We start from the raw sequence: 12,943 nt of genomic DNA on the forward strand, positions 1-12,943 counted from the left end.
GAACATTGAAGCTACCTGCACCAACATCCACAAGTCCTGGCATTTACTGGGCATTTTTAAGGTCATACATTTTAGCAAAGCGAACCTTCCTACATTTACATTGAAAACATAACTGTATTATTTGAACAATAACTTACTTCTGTGTGGGTGCATTATTATTTATCTGAGCACTTGTAATCGAGGCCTTCAGCAAAAGAGATGCTATGGGCAAACCTTATATAGAATAAAGTGTAATCTGTGCTCTGAACAGACCTACCACAATAGGCAGCTGTTAGTTGGTATTATGATGACGTTGAAGCAATTCAGTAGGTGACTGGCAGAAGGGACCACAGTTCAGAAAATGGGGTCCCATGCAGAGACATTGCTGTCTTCTTGTGCTGTGCTCCAGTAGTGTGATAAATAGACATGTTGCCATAAGTCTATCCTCATCCGATGATGCCTGGGAATTTTTCTGGGAAATTGTTCAGAGGTAAGAGCCAGCTAACTCTCCACCTCTTAGTAAGAGGTGGAGAGTTAGCTGCCACTGTTTAATTCTGCATGATTACTTACTTTTCCCTGAACTTGCCCTATGGTTCCTCCAGCAAGCATTGCCATGTGACAACTCATCTGTAATAACATATTACAGTCGAGTGGTGACGTCATTGTCTTATTACAAGCAAGTAGTGTTTTCAAGTGGTCATGAGGTTGTTTTTTACACAGTTATTATGGTCTTACGTGGATTACAAGTTCATAAACAGTTCTGAATGTTGATCATGTGTCTTTACTGTTCCCTCTGTGTTTATGTCTTACACAGTTTAAATATCAGATCTGTAGAACAGCGCTCCTGAAGACTAACACATTTCTTTAAGCTGTTCATAAAAACAAACAATTCTTGGAAGTTTCTTTTCAATATAAAATGTTACCCTCTAAGTCATGTCATGTGATTTAATGTTATTGGCATCTGTATTTTGCAAAATCTGCCATTTCTCTGTCTGGTATAGCGTCACTGTAGCTGGTCTGGGGGGTGACTTTCCAAACAGGTTTCCATGTAACTAAAAACAGGGATTTAATTTGGCCTCTGAAGATTTAGCCGCTACGCCCCCACTTGATCTCTACGTTCAGCTGATCATAATTTGTTGAGCGTACCTCGCTTTCGGCGAGTGCGCCTTGGAGGCCAGTCAATTGCTGTCCTTGCGGCATCTGCCTGGAACACTCTGCCACTGTTTTTAAGATCAATCCAGAATTTTGTACCTTTTAAGAAGGCACTGAAAACTCATCTTTTTAGATTTGCTTATTAGACTATTTTAAAATTCTTCTGTTTTTTTTGGCCACCTGCTTGTTTTTCTCTTCTTTCGCGCCAGGATACTCTGGCAGTAACAGAGCGCATTATAAAACAGCTATGAATAAATAAAAAATAAATAAAAGATGTACTTCAGTGAACTGTGGGTGAATGTTGTTTGATGGCTGAGACTACAGGCCCCTGTGAATCGCTTCCCTCTTACGCATGCCATTGGGCCAGTAGACGTATGTACTCGTTAAAGGGATGTTTACTTTGTAGCACGTTTAATCTGATACTTTTAGGATTTAACGCATGAATCTGTGTCATGCTACACGTCACTTCCTGTCCTAGGCTTTCATATAACAAATCAATGTATTCTGGTAGCTGTATTGGTTCCAGTTAATGTAACCAATCAGTTATGTTATGTTAATAAATTCTTGGTATAGCGCACCGACTCGCCCCCGGAGGGGCATCTCGGCGCTGAGGTGACGGGCAGATGGAGAAGCAGCCATTAGAACAGCCAGGTCTTAAGATGCTTTTAAAAGTCAGGGAAGTCAGTACATGCGCTAATGAACAAGGGAAGCCTGCCCCAGTGGTAGGGAGTGAGATCAAAGAAGGCTGGGCCACTGCACTGGGATGTACAAAGACGCCGGGGGCAAAGAAGAAGTTAATTCCTGCAAATATTTGGGTCTATTGCCTGACAAGGCTTTATGAGTCAAGCAAAGTAATTTGAACTGTGCTCTTTTCCTCAAGAGGAGCCGGTGAAGGGCTCCAAGTAATGGAACTGAAGGTGGGCCTGGTGGCATTTTGTTAACCAGGCGAGCTGCAGTGTTTTGGACTACCTGCATCTTGAAAAGGAGGGACTCGTTAGATGGTGCAACAAGAGCATTTCCACCGTGTAGGCGGCTCAGTATGGATGCTTGGATAAGGGTTTTTGGAGAGCTCAGCGGAAGCCATTGAAAGAACCTCCTGAGCAAGCACATTGCCCCAAAGCACGTGCCACAGGAGGACATAACTTGTTGTTTCATTAATAGCTTATTGTCTAACAGGATACCCAAGTTCCTGGCTATGTTTGTGGGCAAAGCGGCAGGGCCAAGCTCAGCAGGTCACCAACCGTCTGTCCAGTGGATCTGAGCTTTGCCAAACAGAAGGATCTCTGTTTTATTCTCATTTAACTGAAGACAATTAAGGGACATCCAGGTGGCAATTTTCCTCATGAAGGCGATACATCGATAATTAACGTTCTCAATGTCATGCCCAAAAGATATGTCACATCAAAAACAACGATCTTTAAAATGAAATCCCATCCATACAATGATTGCGTCATGGGTAACCCAACTATAGAACCTTTCTCCACATTCACTGCATTATATGTGACATTTTACTATTGTTGCTTTGTTTGAACTGTGAGCTTAACCCCTTGGCTGCGGCGGTAATTCCGCCGCAGCGCTAGGGGGAGGGGGGGCGCGCGGCGCCGCCATGCTCGTGACGGAACCACTCCGTCACGAGCCTCGGGCGCGCTGTGCTTGTGACGGAGTGGTTCCGTCACTGCCCCGCCTGCTCAATAGAACGCTCAGCGCAGGTGCGAAATCGCTGCCGCGCAGGCGTGGTGGCGGGGCCGGGACGGAACCACTCCGTCATTAGCACAGCCCGTCTGTGGCTGGTGACGGAGTGGTTCCGTCACCAGCACCAATCCAATCAGAAATTTGGATTGCGCACTACTCACCCAGAGGGTCTCAAGGCGCTTAGGGGAGATGAGTTCGCTACTGATCGAACAACCAGGTCTTAAGTTGCTTCCTGAAGGAGAGGTGGTTCTGGGTACGACGGAGGTGGGAGGGGAGGGAATTCCAGGTCTTAGCCGCCAGGTAGGAGAAGGATCTACCTCCCTTGGTGGATCTTCGAATGCGTGGCATCGCGGCGAGGGCTTGGTTGGACGAACGCAGTTGGCAGTTGGGGGTGTAGAAGGTCAGGCGGTTGTTAAGGTATCTGGGTCCTAAGTCATGGAGGGCCTTGTGTGCGTGAGTGAGGAGACGGAACGTGATCCTCTTGCTGACGGGGAGCCAGTGCAGGTCTCTCAGGTGTTCTGATATGTGGTTATGTCGAGGTATGTCCAGGATGAGTCGTGCGTAGGCGTTCTGAATGCGCTGAAGTCTTTCCTGCAGTTTGGCTGTGGTTCCGGTGTAGAGGGTGTTTCCGTAGTCCTCGCCGGCTGGTGACAAGTGCTTGGGTGACCGTCTTCCTTGTTTCGATGGGGATCCTTCGGAAGATCTTTCGGAGCATGCGTAGGATGTTAAAACATGATGATGAGACAGCGTTGACTTGTCTGGTCATCGAGAGGGAGGAGTCTAGGATGAAGCCCAGGTTTCGTGCATGGTCTGTTGATTTGGGTGCGCTGCCTAGGACCGGGGGCCACCAGGAGTCGTCCCAGGCAGAGGGGGATGATCCCAGGATGAGGACTTCCGTCTTGTCTGAGTTCAGTTTTAGGCGGCTGTTCTTCATCCACTCGGCTACTTCTTTCATCCCTTCGTGTAGGTTGGTTCTGGCGGTGGTTGGGTCTTTGGTGAGGGAGAGGATCAGCTGGGTGTCGTCGGTGTAGGAGATGATGTTGATGTTGTGTTGGCGTGCGATGGATGCGAGGGGGCTCATGTAGACATTGAAGAGGGTGGGGCTGAGCGATGAACCTTGTGGTACGCCGCAGATGACTTCGGTGGCCTCTGATCTGAACGGGGGGAGGCGGACTCTCTGGGTTCTTCCGGCAAGGAACGAGATGATCCAGTCCAGTGCCTTATCTTGTATCCCGATGTTGCTGAGGCGTTGAATTATGGTTTGGTGACAGACCGTGTCGAACCCTGCGGAGAGGTCCAGGAGGAAGAGGGCCACTGTTTCCCCATTGTCGAGTAGGGTTCGGATGTCGTCTGTGGCTGCGATGAGGGCGGTCTCTGTGCTGTGGTTTGCTCGGACACCGGACTGTGAGGGGTCGAGGGAACCGTTGGACTCGAGGAAGGCGGCAAGCTGACTGTTGACGGTCTTCTCTATGACTTTGGCGGGGAAAGGGAGGAGCGAGATGGGGCGGTAGTTCTTAAGTTCGGTGGGGTCTGCTGAAGGTTTCTTCAGGATGGCGCTGAGCTCGGCATGCTTCCAGCTTTCCGGGAAGGTGGCGGTGTTGAAGGAGCAGTTGATGATGTCCCGGAGTTGAGGGGCGATGACGGAGTCGGCCTTGTTGAAGATGTGGTGGGGGCATGGGTCGGTTGGTGATCCGGAGTGGATGGTGTTCATCGTGCGGATGGTGTCTTCGGTGCTGATCGGGATCCAGGCGCGGAGGGTGGTGGTGGGGGGGTTCGATTCTGTGGGTGGGGGAGTGGTCTGGTCGCCGAAGCTGTTGCGTATGTCTGCGATCTTGCTGTGGAAAAACGAGGCGAGAGAGTCGCAGAGGTCTTGTGAGGGAATGATGTAGTTGTTGCCGGCGCTGGGGTTGGTGAGCTCTTTGACGATGCTGAAGAATTCCTTGCTGTTGTGGGCATTATTGTCTAGACGCTCCCTGAATGCTGACTTCTTGGTGGTGCGGATCAGCTGGTGGTATTTGCGGGTGGCGTGTTTGAGGGCGGTCATGTTGTCTGTGGTTGGGTTTCTTCGCCAGGCTTTCTCGAGGGTGTGGCAGTTCTTTTTGGATTTCTTGAGGTCGTCGTTGAACCAGGAGTCTTTTTTGCTTCCTGGTTTGTTGGGATGGTTTTTCAGGGGTGCTAGGTCGTCAGCGCAGTTGGTGATCCACTGTGCGAGGTTGTTGGCTGCTTTATTGGGGTCAGTTGATCTGGCAGGAGGGTTCTGGTTTAGTGATGTGGTGAGCTGGGCGGTGGTAATTTTGTTCCAGCTTCTGCGGGGGACCTGTTGTGGGTGGTGGTGGGTCGTGGTCTTTCTGAAGCTGAAGTGGACGCAGCTGTGGTCTGTCCAGTGGAGTCCCGTGGAGTGGTTGAAGGAGATGTGCTTGCTGGAGGAGAAGATTGGGTCGAGCGTGTGTCCGGCGTAGTGGGTGGGGGTGTTCACCAGTTGTTGGAGTCCGAGATTGGCGAGGTTGTCCAGCAGGGTGGTGGTGTTCCTGTCGTTGTTATTCTCCAGGTGGAAGTTGAGGTCCCCTAGGAGAATGTAGTCATCGGAGGGGAGGCCGTGTGGGCTGACAAAGTCAGCGATGTCTTCGCTGAATTGTGTGCGGGGTCCTGGAGGTCTGTAAATGAGGGTGCCTCTGAGTGTGGTCTTGGGGCCGGTGTGTATCTGGAAGTGTAGGTGTTCGGCGGCTGTGAGGGTGTCGTCGGAGCTGGTCGTGATGCGGATGGTGTTCTTGTGGACGATGGCGATGCCTCCTCCTGTTTGATTGATGCGGTCCCTTCGGATGATCTTGTAACCGTCAGGGATGGCTATGGCGATGTCGGGTGCTGATGAGGCGTTCATCCAGGTTTTAGTGAGAAAGGCGACATCCGGAGTTGTGGAGTCGAGTAGGTTCCATAGTTCAATGGCGTGTCTGTGGACCGAGCGGGTGTTGAGCAGGATGCACTTCAGGTGGTTGATGTTGGAGCTCCGCTTGGCGTGAGCGGATGCAGTGTAGGTCTTGATGCAGCAGAACTTGCAGGATTGGCAGGTGAAGGGTCCATGGGTGCGTCCTGGGTTGGCTCGGTAGCAGTCGGGGAGTCGGCCGGTGTTGAGTGCAGTGAGGGTGGCGGCGTCGTACGTTTGGCGGGTGGGATGGCCTCTGCGGGCTCCAGGGGGTCTGGCGCTGGGCGCAGTCCAGGCGCGGACGGGCGCAGACCGGCTTACCTTTGGCGCGCCTGCTGCGCGTATGCAACTCTGCCATAAGTGGAGAGTTGAGGGGGCGGAGCGAGGGAGGAGCAGCTGGGAGGCGGGAGCGGGGTGGCGAGTGGGGAGGGGATCGGTCCGGAGATGCTGGAGGGAGCGGGGATGGGGCCGCGGGGGAGCAGCGGCTGAGAGCGGTGAGGAGAGACGGGCTAAGGGCACAACAATGCAATAATAATGGCACAGGCGAGATCGGGGGCACAACCAAGGAGGTCGCTGGCACAAATACCAAAACAATGCAATAATAATGGCACAGAATGCAGGAGATACAGTGCGAATACGATATCAGGCACACCAAGGCAATATGGATACGATACCAGGCACAATGGCACAGAATGCAGGAGATACAGTGCGAATACGATATCAGGCACACCAAGGAGGGCCGCGCGGCGGGTGGAGCGACTGGTTCTGGCCAGGTCAGGACGGTCACAGCTCCTCGCCTCGCGGGTATTGCCTTATATTGTCAGTGGGAGGCGGGAGCGAGGTGGCGAGTGGGGAGGGGATCGGTCCGGAGATGCTGGAGGGAGCGGGGGTGGGGCCGTGGGGGAGCAGCGGCAGGGAGCGGGGAGGAGAGACGGGCTAAGGGCACAACAATGCAATAATAATGGCACAGGCGAGATCGGGGGCACAACCAAGGAGGTCGCTGGCACAAATACCAAAACAATGCAATAATAATGGCACAGAAGTCAGGAGATACAGTGCGAATACCATATCAGGCACACCAAGGCAATATGGATACGATACCAGGCACAATGGCACCGAATGCAGGAGATACAGTGCGAATACGATATCAGGCACACCAAGGAGGGCCGCGCGGCGGGTGGAGCGACCGGTTCGGACCACCCAAAGGGTCAAAGTATAAGAAGAAAGAGTAAATCATGACATATTTCTTATGTCGCAAAATATGAATGCAAACTACATAGGGTACATCTGTAGAGAGCAGTTTCATGGTGGTGCATCTCCAAAGGGTATTGTGTATAGTTTCACACAGTTCTTTCTGCTTGTGGGGTTATCCACCTTGCTCTCATTGTCATCCTCCTGTCGAGGAGGTAGCTACTAGTGAGCTGAACTTTGCAGGCAACTTCAGCGGGCTGAACATTTATTTCATCCAAAGCAGTGAGCTCAAGCTTCAACCCTTTTACAGCATCGCCCTCATACAGACAAGATAAATAAATATCTCGTACACAGGATTTCATTTAAAAAAATGCTAAATAACAAACAGCAGATGTCAAAAACGTTGAGGCCAAAAATATAAATAAAGGAAGTGGATAACACGTATTCCAACAGAAGTGTAGAGGTACAAAGTCAAATTTTTGCTACACCATATGAGAGTTCTACAAAAAGTACTTTAAGGCTTAACCATAATCCCAGTTACTTCCTCTTTAGCCATGCATTTCTAACCTTAACCCATGCAGTCTCTGCAATTTTTTGGGAAGGGCACACCCTGTACCACCCACTGGACCACCCTTCTACCAAACCTCCTTCTTGCATCATCTCTTAGATCTTGCACCGCTAACCCTTGTGAAAACCCTGAAACCTTGAAACTGTCTCTTACCTCAGCTCGTAGCCCAGTCCTAACACTACCTCTAACTCCAACCCTAAACATAAAACCTTCCCTAACACCTCGCCTTCCTCTAATTCCTACCCAAACTCCAACTCTTGCCTCATTCGGGCCCTAACCAGAACACCTTTCAGAATCCCTCTTACCATACTTTATTCTATCCTTATACCTTAAACATACCCTAGTCCTAATCCCATTCCTAACAGTAACCTAACCTGTAACCCAAGATCATGCCTCTCACCTAACATTACTCTAGCCTCAACCCTAAAAATAACCTGAACGTCTCCCTTACACTGCCTCTTACCTAAACTCATAGCCCAATCCCGTACTCCAACCATTACACCACCCCTTTCTCTAACCCACCTTACATCACCCATCATACCATAATTTACTTTAAGGTTAAACACTAAACACACACCCTTTTGTTGTACCGCCCCCCTCCCCCAAACATTTTGGCTTTGATCTCTGCATTTTTGCTGAACTCGTTTTTGTTGGCATTAGGACTTTGTACACTTTACCACTGCTAACCAGTGCTAAGGTGCGTGCTCTCACCTTAAAACATGGTGACATTGGCCTACACCTAATTGGAACATTTAACTTACTTGTAAGTCCCTAGTAAATGGGGCTACCTTTACCATTGGACTATAAATAAAATGCTACTTGTAAGAAGTCGCACTCATTGTTCCGCACACCAAGATGGCATGTAAAACATGTCTCAGGCCTGTCACTGCAGTGGGTGTGTGCAGTTTTAAACTACCATTTCGACCAGACACAATAAATCTTTTGTCAGGACTAAACCTTCCTTTTTATTAATACGTATAAGTCACCCCTAAGGAAGGCCAGCAAGTGCATTGCATTTAAAAAATAGGACATGTATACTTAAGTTTTACATGTCCCGATTGGGGAGTCATTTTTTCATGGCTGGAACGCGTGTCTCTTCCATTGACGAACAGTGGGTACCTTATTACATTTAATAAGTGCTAACTTCAGATTGAAAACCAAGACATGCTATTTGCACTCAAATTAGCTATATTTTTAAATCCCTCTTTAATAGTGAGATCGTATTTTAAGTTACAATTTTGAAAATGCCACTTTTAGAAAATAGGCATTTTCTTGCCCAAACAAACTGTGTCTTCCTGCCAGTGCCCTGGGTCACATGACTGTGAATGACTCAGCTGTTGGGATTTGGATATTGCTTCTAGACAGTGAGAAAAAGCAAAGGGAACTTAGGACAGCATGGCTGGGCAGAGGCATTACCCAACCTCTCTTACACTTCAAAGGGCTTTTGCCTACATCACACCTAAAAGAACCTCATACCAGGCATGCCCTGCTTTTTGTTAACCTAGACAGTTTGGAGAGGCTGGACCAGTGGAAGGGGACGGACTGGACCAGTGGAAGGGGAAGGACTAAGCAGATCTAGTTTTGGAGGTAGGGCAGAGCAATCCACCCCCCCACACAAAGGTTGGCACCTTGTATAAAAAGAGGGCCTTCATAACCACTCAACAGAACACTCCTGAACCTGGTGAAGATTCAGAAGAAGGGCTGCCTCCTGCTAGAAGGACTTCCTGGCTGTTTATAGCACTGCCTTGCTGTCTAAAGAAGGAAGATTGGACCTGCCTGTCTTAGTCCCAGGCTACACAGAGTGACTTCAAGGTTCAATTGGCTGACCTCCAGTTTGAATTACAGGGACACTAAATGCTTCAAGAGGCCTGCCCTACAACTGGCCAGCTGACCAGCACCAACTGGAACTACCTGAGCCCTGCTGCTGGCCTCTGCTGGAGTGATCCCTGATCTCCAAGAAGTGCCCTCCGGTCCTGAACCTTTGGCTGGCATCAGAGAACACTCCTCCCTGCCTAACTGAAAATTCCTTCAGATATGGTGCAAGGTGCTGCAGGGTCCACAAAGTCACGCAGATGTCATCTGAAAGCTACACCGGATCCAAGAAGGAGACACAAAGCCCTACAAAGGCTCGCTGCTCAGCTGACCACTTCATTAGAACCGACGCCAAACAACAGAAAGCCCTGAAAAGCCTCGCTGTACATCTGAAAGCTTCATCAGAATTGAATCAGAGTGACGCACACCTGAAAGCATAATCAGAATTGACATAGAGCGACACAAAGCCTTGCAAAGAAACAGCAGCAGTCCTCACATCAAGGACATAAGGTACACCACCCAGAGGGCCAAACTCGGTCCTGTGCCCAGCCTGCGCTCCATCACGGTCAGCCTAACTTGTGACTTTGGTCTGGTCCAGCCAGACCAGATACCCACACTAGTTGCGTTCTGCTTCTTAGCACTAATTTTACTTAAAACTTTAAAATTCAATATCTCCAGTTCTACTTCTAAAATTATTGTCTTTCTGATGAGATCATTGTACTTAGTATAAATTATTGTATTTATCTACATTGGGTTGGGATGTTTCTTGTGTTGTATTTTCACAATGTTGCTGTTTGTGTGCTGCATACTTTTCACACTGCCTCTATGTTAAACCCGAATGCTTTGTGCCAAACTACCAGAGGTTTTTAGCACGGGTTCATTTATTGACTGTTTGTGGTTCACCCTGACAAGGAGTGTTGTTGCCTTAGTGGGGTTTCCAACCCCCTCAACCAATGACTTAATTTCTTACAATAACGTAAATGAATCCTTAAATTGCTCTCTTAGCCCACCCCCCTCTCAAACCATAACCCATTCAGTGTTTCTGAATTTTTAGAAATGTTTTTGAATGTTCTACTTTATTTTCGCTTCTTTTTTGTGTTTACGTTTTTTTTTTTTTTTTTACTGCACACCATTCAAGCAGACGCTTCCACTGGTGGTAGCTGAACTCGCATTCACATGAACCCTTTATTATATTTATTTAACTATTTTGTATATTTACTGCCCCAAAAGATATTAATTTGCTTTTATAAATAACCAAGTTCTTGACATGAGCATGACCGATGCGCCGTAGTTCACAGCTGACAGCCCGGGTGGACTCCTCAATGCTCTTTTCTTTCTCGCAGGTCAACCAGGGAAACATGCCGGGCATCGAAAGCACCTTCCTGGCCATGGACACCGAGGAGGGCGTGGAGGTGGTGTGGAACGAGCTGCAGTTCACCGACAAGAAGATCTTCAAGGCACATGAGGTACGGTTGATGTTGATTAACTCAGAGAAGGGGAGCGGGGAGGAAGTGGGTACCACTAACACTGTTTACAGACAAGTCCTCCATTCATGCTGTAGATCGATCAATCAATCAAGGATTTATAAAGTGCCGCAAATCACCCATGAGGGTCTCCAGGCCCTAGCCTAGAGTAATTGTTTCAAGAGTCTGCTGTGTAACTCTACTACTAACACTACTCTAGATGTCTACTCCTCAGTCTACTCTAGAATTTTCTAGCTATGGAAGGAATGGTCCAGTTAACCAGAGCTGCTTGTAAATACCGAAAGGTGATCATTGTGCCATTGACGTCTAGCTCTTCGGTATCAATACAGACCCGGATCAACTATATTTGAATCCGTTTTAGCCCAACCCCAAAAGAACTTTCCAGCCATGAACTGTCGGGACATGTTCCCTCTTAAATGAAGGAACCCAACCGTGTTTCAGCCTGTTTGGCCTCTCGGGAACATGCTAGTGGAAACGTTCTTAACCTGGGTCCACGGACCCCAACTGGGTCCACAACACCTACTTGGGGACACCTGAGTAGGTGTCCTCCATAGAGACACCAGAGAAGGCTATCCAACTCATGGACACCGACTCAGGGGGGTGGTCCAAGACTGGATAGACAATTAAATAACATTAACAGATTAGTAAAGTATTTTTAGATAAAAAACTACATTTAGAACTGAATATTTAAAATTCCCTGTAAGTGTGAAAGAATTTGTAATTTGAAGCTAAAAATTAAGTTGGTACATTAGCTTGATTCATGAGAGCAGCGCAAGTACAACAAACAGAATCTAGTATAGATGATTGGTGGCCGCAATGAAAACACTATGTGTGCCGACAAAAAGGATGCGCTTTAGGAGCAAAAAAAGCAAAGTGATGTGCTGGAGTCTAGCCTAGTGCTTTGTCTTTTAGAAATAAAACCACATTTTGAGAAGGTTCAACCTGATGGCAATTAGTCAGGGGACCAGAAAACCATCCTAAAAGCCAATATGAGGATAAATGGCCCTGGTTCTGTCATCCGGCATTATTTTAGCCTGTTTTGATATTCATGTCAAGTAATGTAGGTCACTTGTAGTCCATGAGTCCTCTCGGGCAATGAATGTTATTTGTGATATATATGTTACATAAGGTGCAGAGCATTTTTGTTTGTTTGTTTATTTGGACAGAAGCTGCCTAACCCACAAATTATACAAAAGAAAAAATACCATAAAATAATCCAAATGAATGCCTCTCTGGCTTTGTTTTAACTTCCTATTCATGCACAAAATGAGCCAGGCATCAGAAGGGTTCTGTAAGTTGCAGCTTTTGAACTCTCAATACAATGTACTGTACCCAATAAAGTGAAAATTAAATATTTTTAGATCGCCTTGTCATAATTTTCGATATAAAAAAAGAGCCAGCCGTTACCAGTGCAGAGTGTTATGTCAACACATTTACATTAATACTCTTATTCACAGCAGAAGATCATTTTACACAGAAAAAAAAATTAACTTCAGTTCAGTAATTTGTCACAAGTGTGGGAACTGTTGTAGTGTCACTCAAGGCAGTCTACATGGTTTTAAACTAGGATCCAAGTTTGGGGGAGTAAAGATCCTTTAATGTATAGCCAGTAGCTTTCATCCGTCTTTCTTCAGCAGCACCAGGTCCTGGTCCAGAAGAGACTTCAAACTCCAGGGGTCGAAACGCGTCAACACCTCCATCCACAGTGCAGGATTGGATGAAATTTCCACAAGGTCACGCCTTTGATGTGAAAATCTGCTAGCTGTACCCATTAAGGATCTTTATCTTGCCCCTTAGCCCCAGGCTAATGCCTTGTATCTAGATATGGCCGATTACTTGTTTAATCGCCTGCAACTCCCACAGAATGATGTAGCCTGATTGATTTGCAACAGTCTCAAAGGAAGCTCGGCCTGCCTCAGTTCGCCGCACTGGCTTTCAGTGCAGAAAAGAACCAAGTTTAAATTACTTTGCTATGTCCATAAGTCTCTCCATGATTCAGGGCCAGCCATATTGAGTGTAAGAGTGGCTTTTTGCAAACCTACAAAAGTGTTTCATTCTTCTTGTCAAGCCTTGATTTGTAGCAGACGAATTAAGGAAGCCAGAATGGGGCAGGGGGGCTCTCCTTTAATCATCTAATGGCACTCC

The 12,943-nt window shown here is 47.7% G+C and overlaps 1 protein-coding gene across 2 annotated transcripts in view; it reads left to right on the forward strand.

Moving 5' to 3' along the window:
• NRBP2 (nuclear receptor binding protein 2) overlaps positions 1-12,943 on the forward strand; it is a 383,035-nt gene that overhangs the window by 215,585 nt on the left and 154,507 nt on the right. For both annotated transcript variants that reach the window (XM_078686579.1, XM_078686580.1), the window contains exon 2: positions 10,658-10,780. In XM_078686579.1, coding sequence (XP_078542705.1) covers positions 10,658-10,780 — 123 coding nt within the window. The remainder of the gene's footprint in view (positions 1-10,657; positions 10,781-12,943) is intronic.

This window comes from Lissotriton helveticus, chromosome 4_1 (genome assembly GCF_964261635.1).
Source record: "Lissotriton helveticus chromosome 4_1, aLisHel1.1, whole genome shotgun sequence".
Lineage (NCBI taxonomy): Eukaryota > Metazoa > Chordata > Amphibia > Caudata > Salamandridae > Lissotriton > Lissotriton helveticus.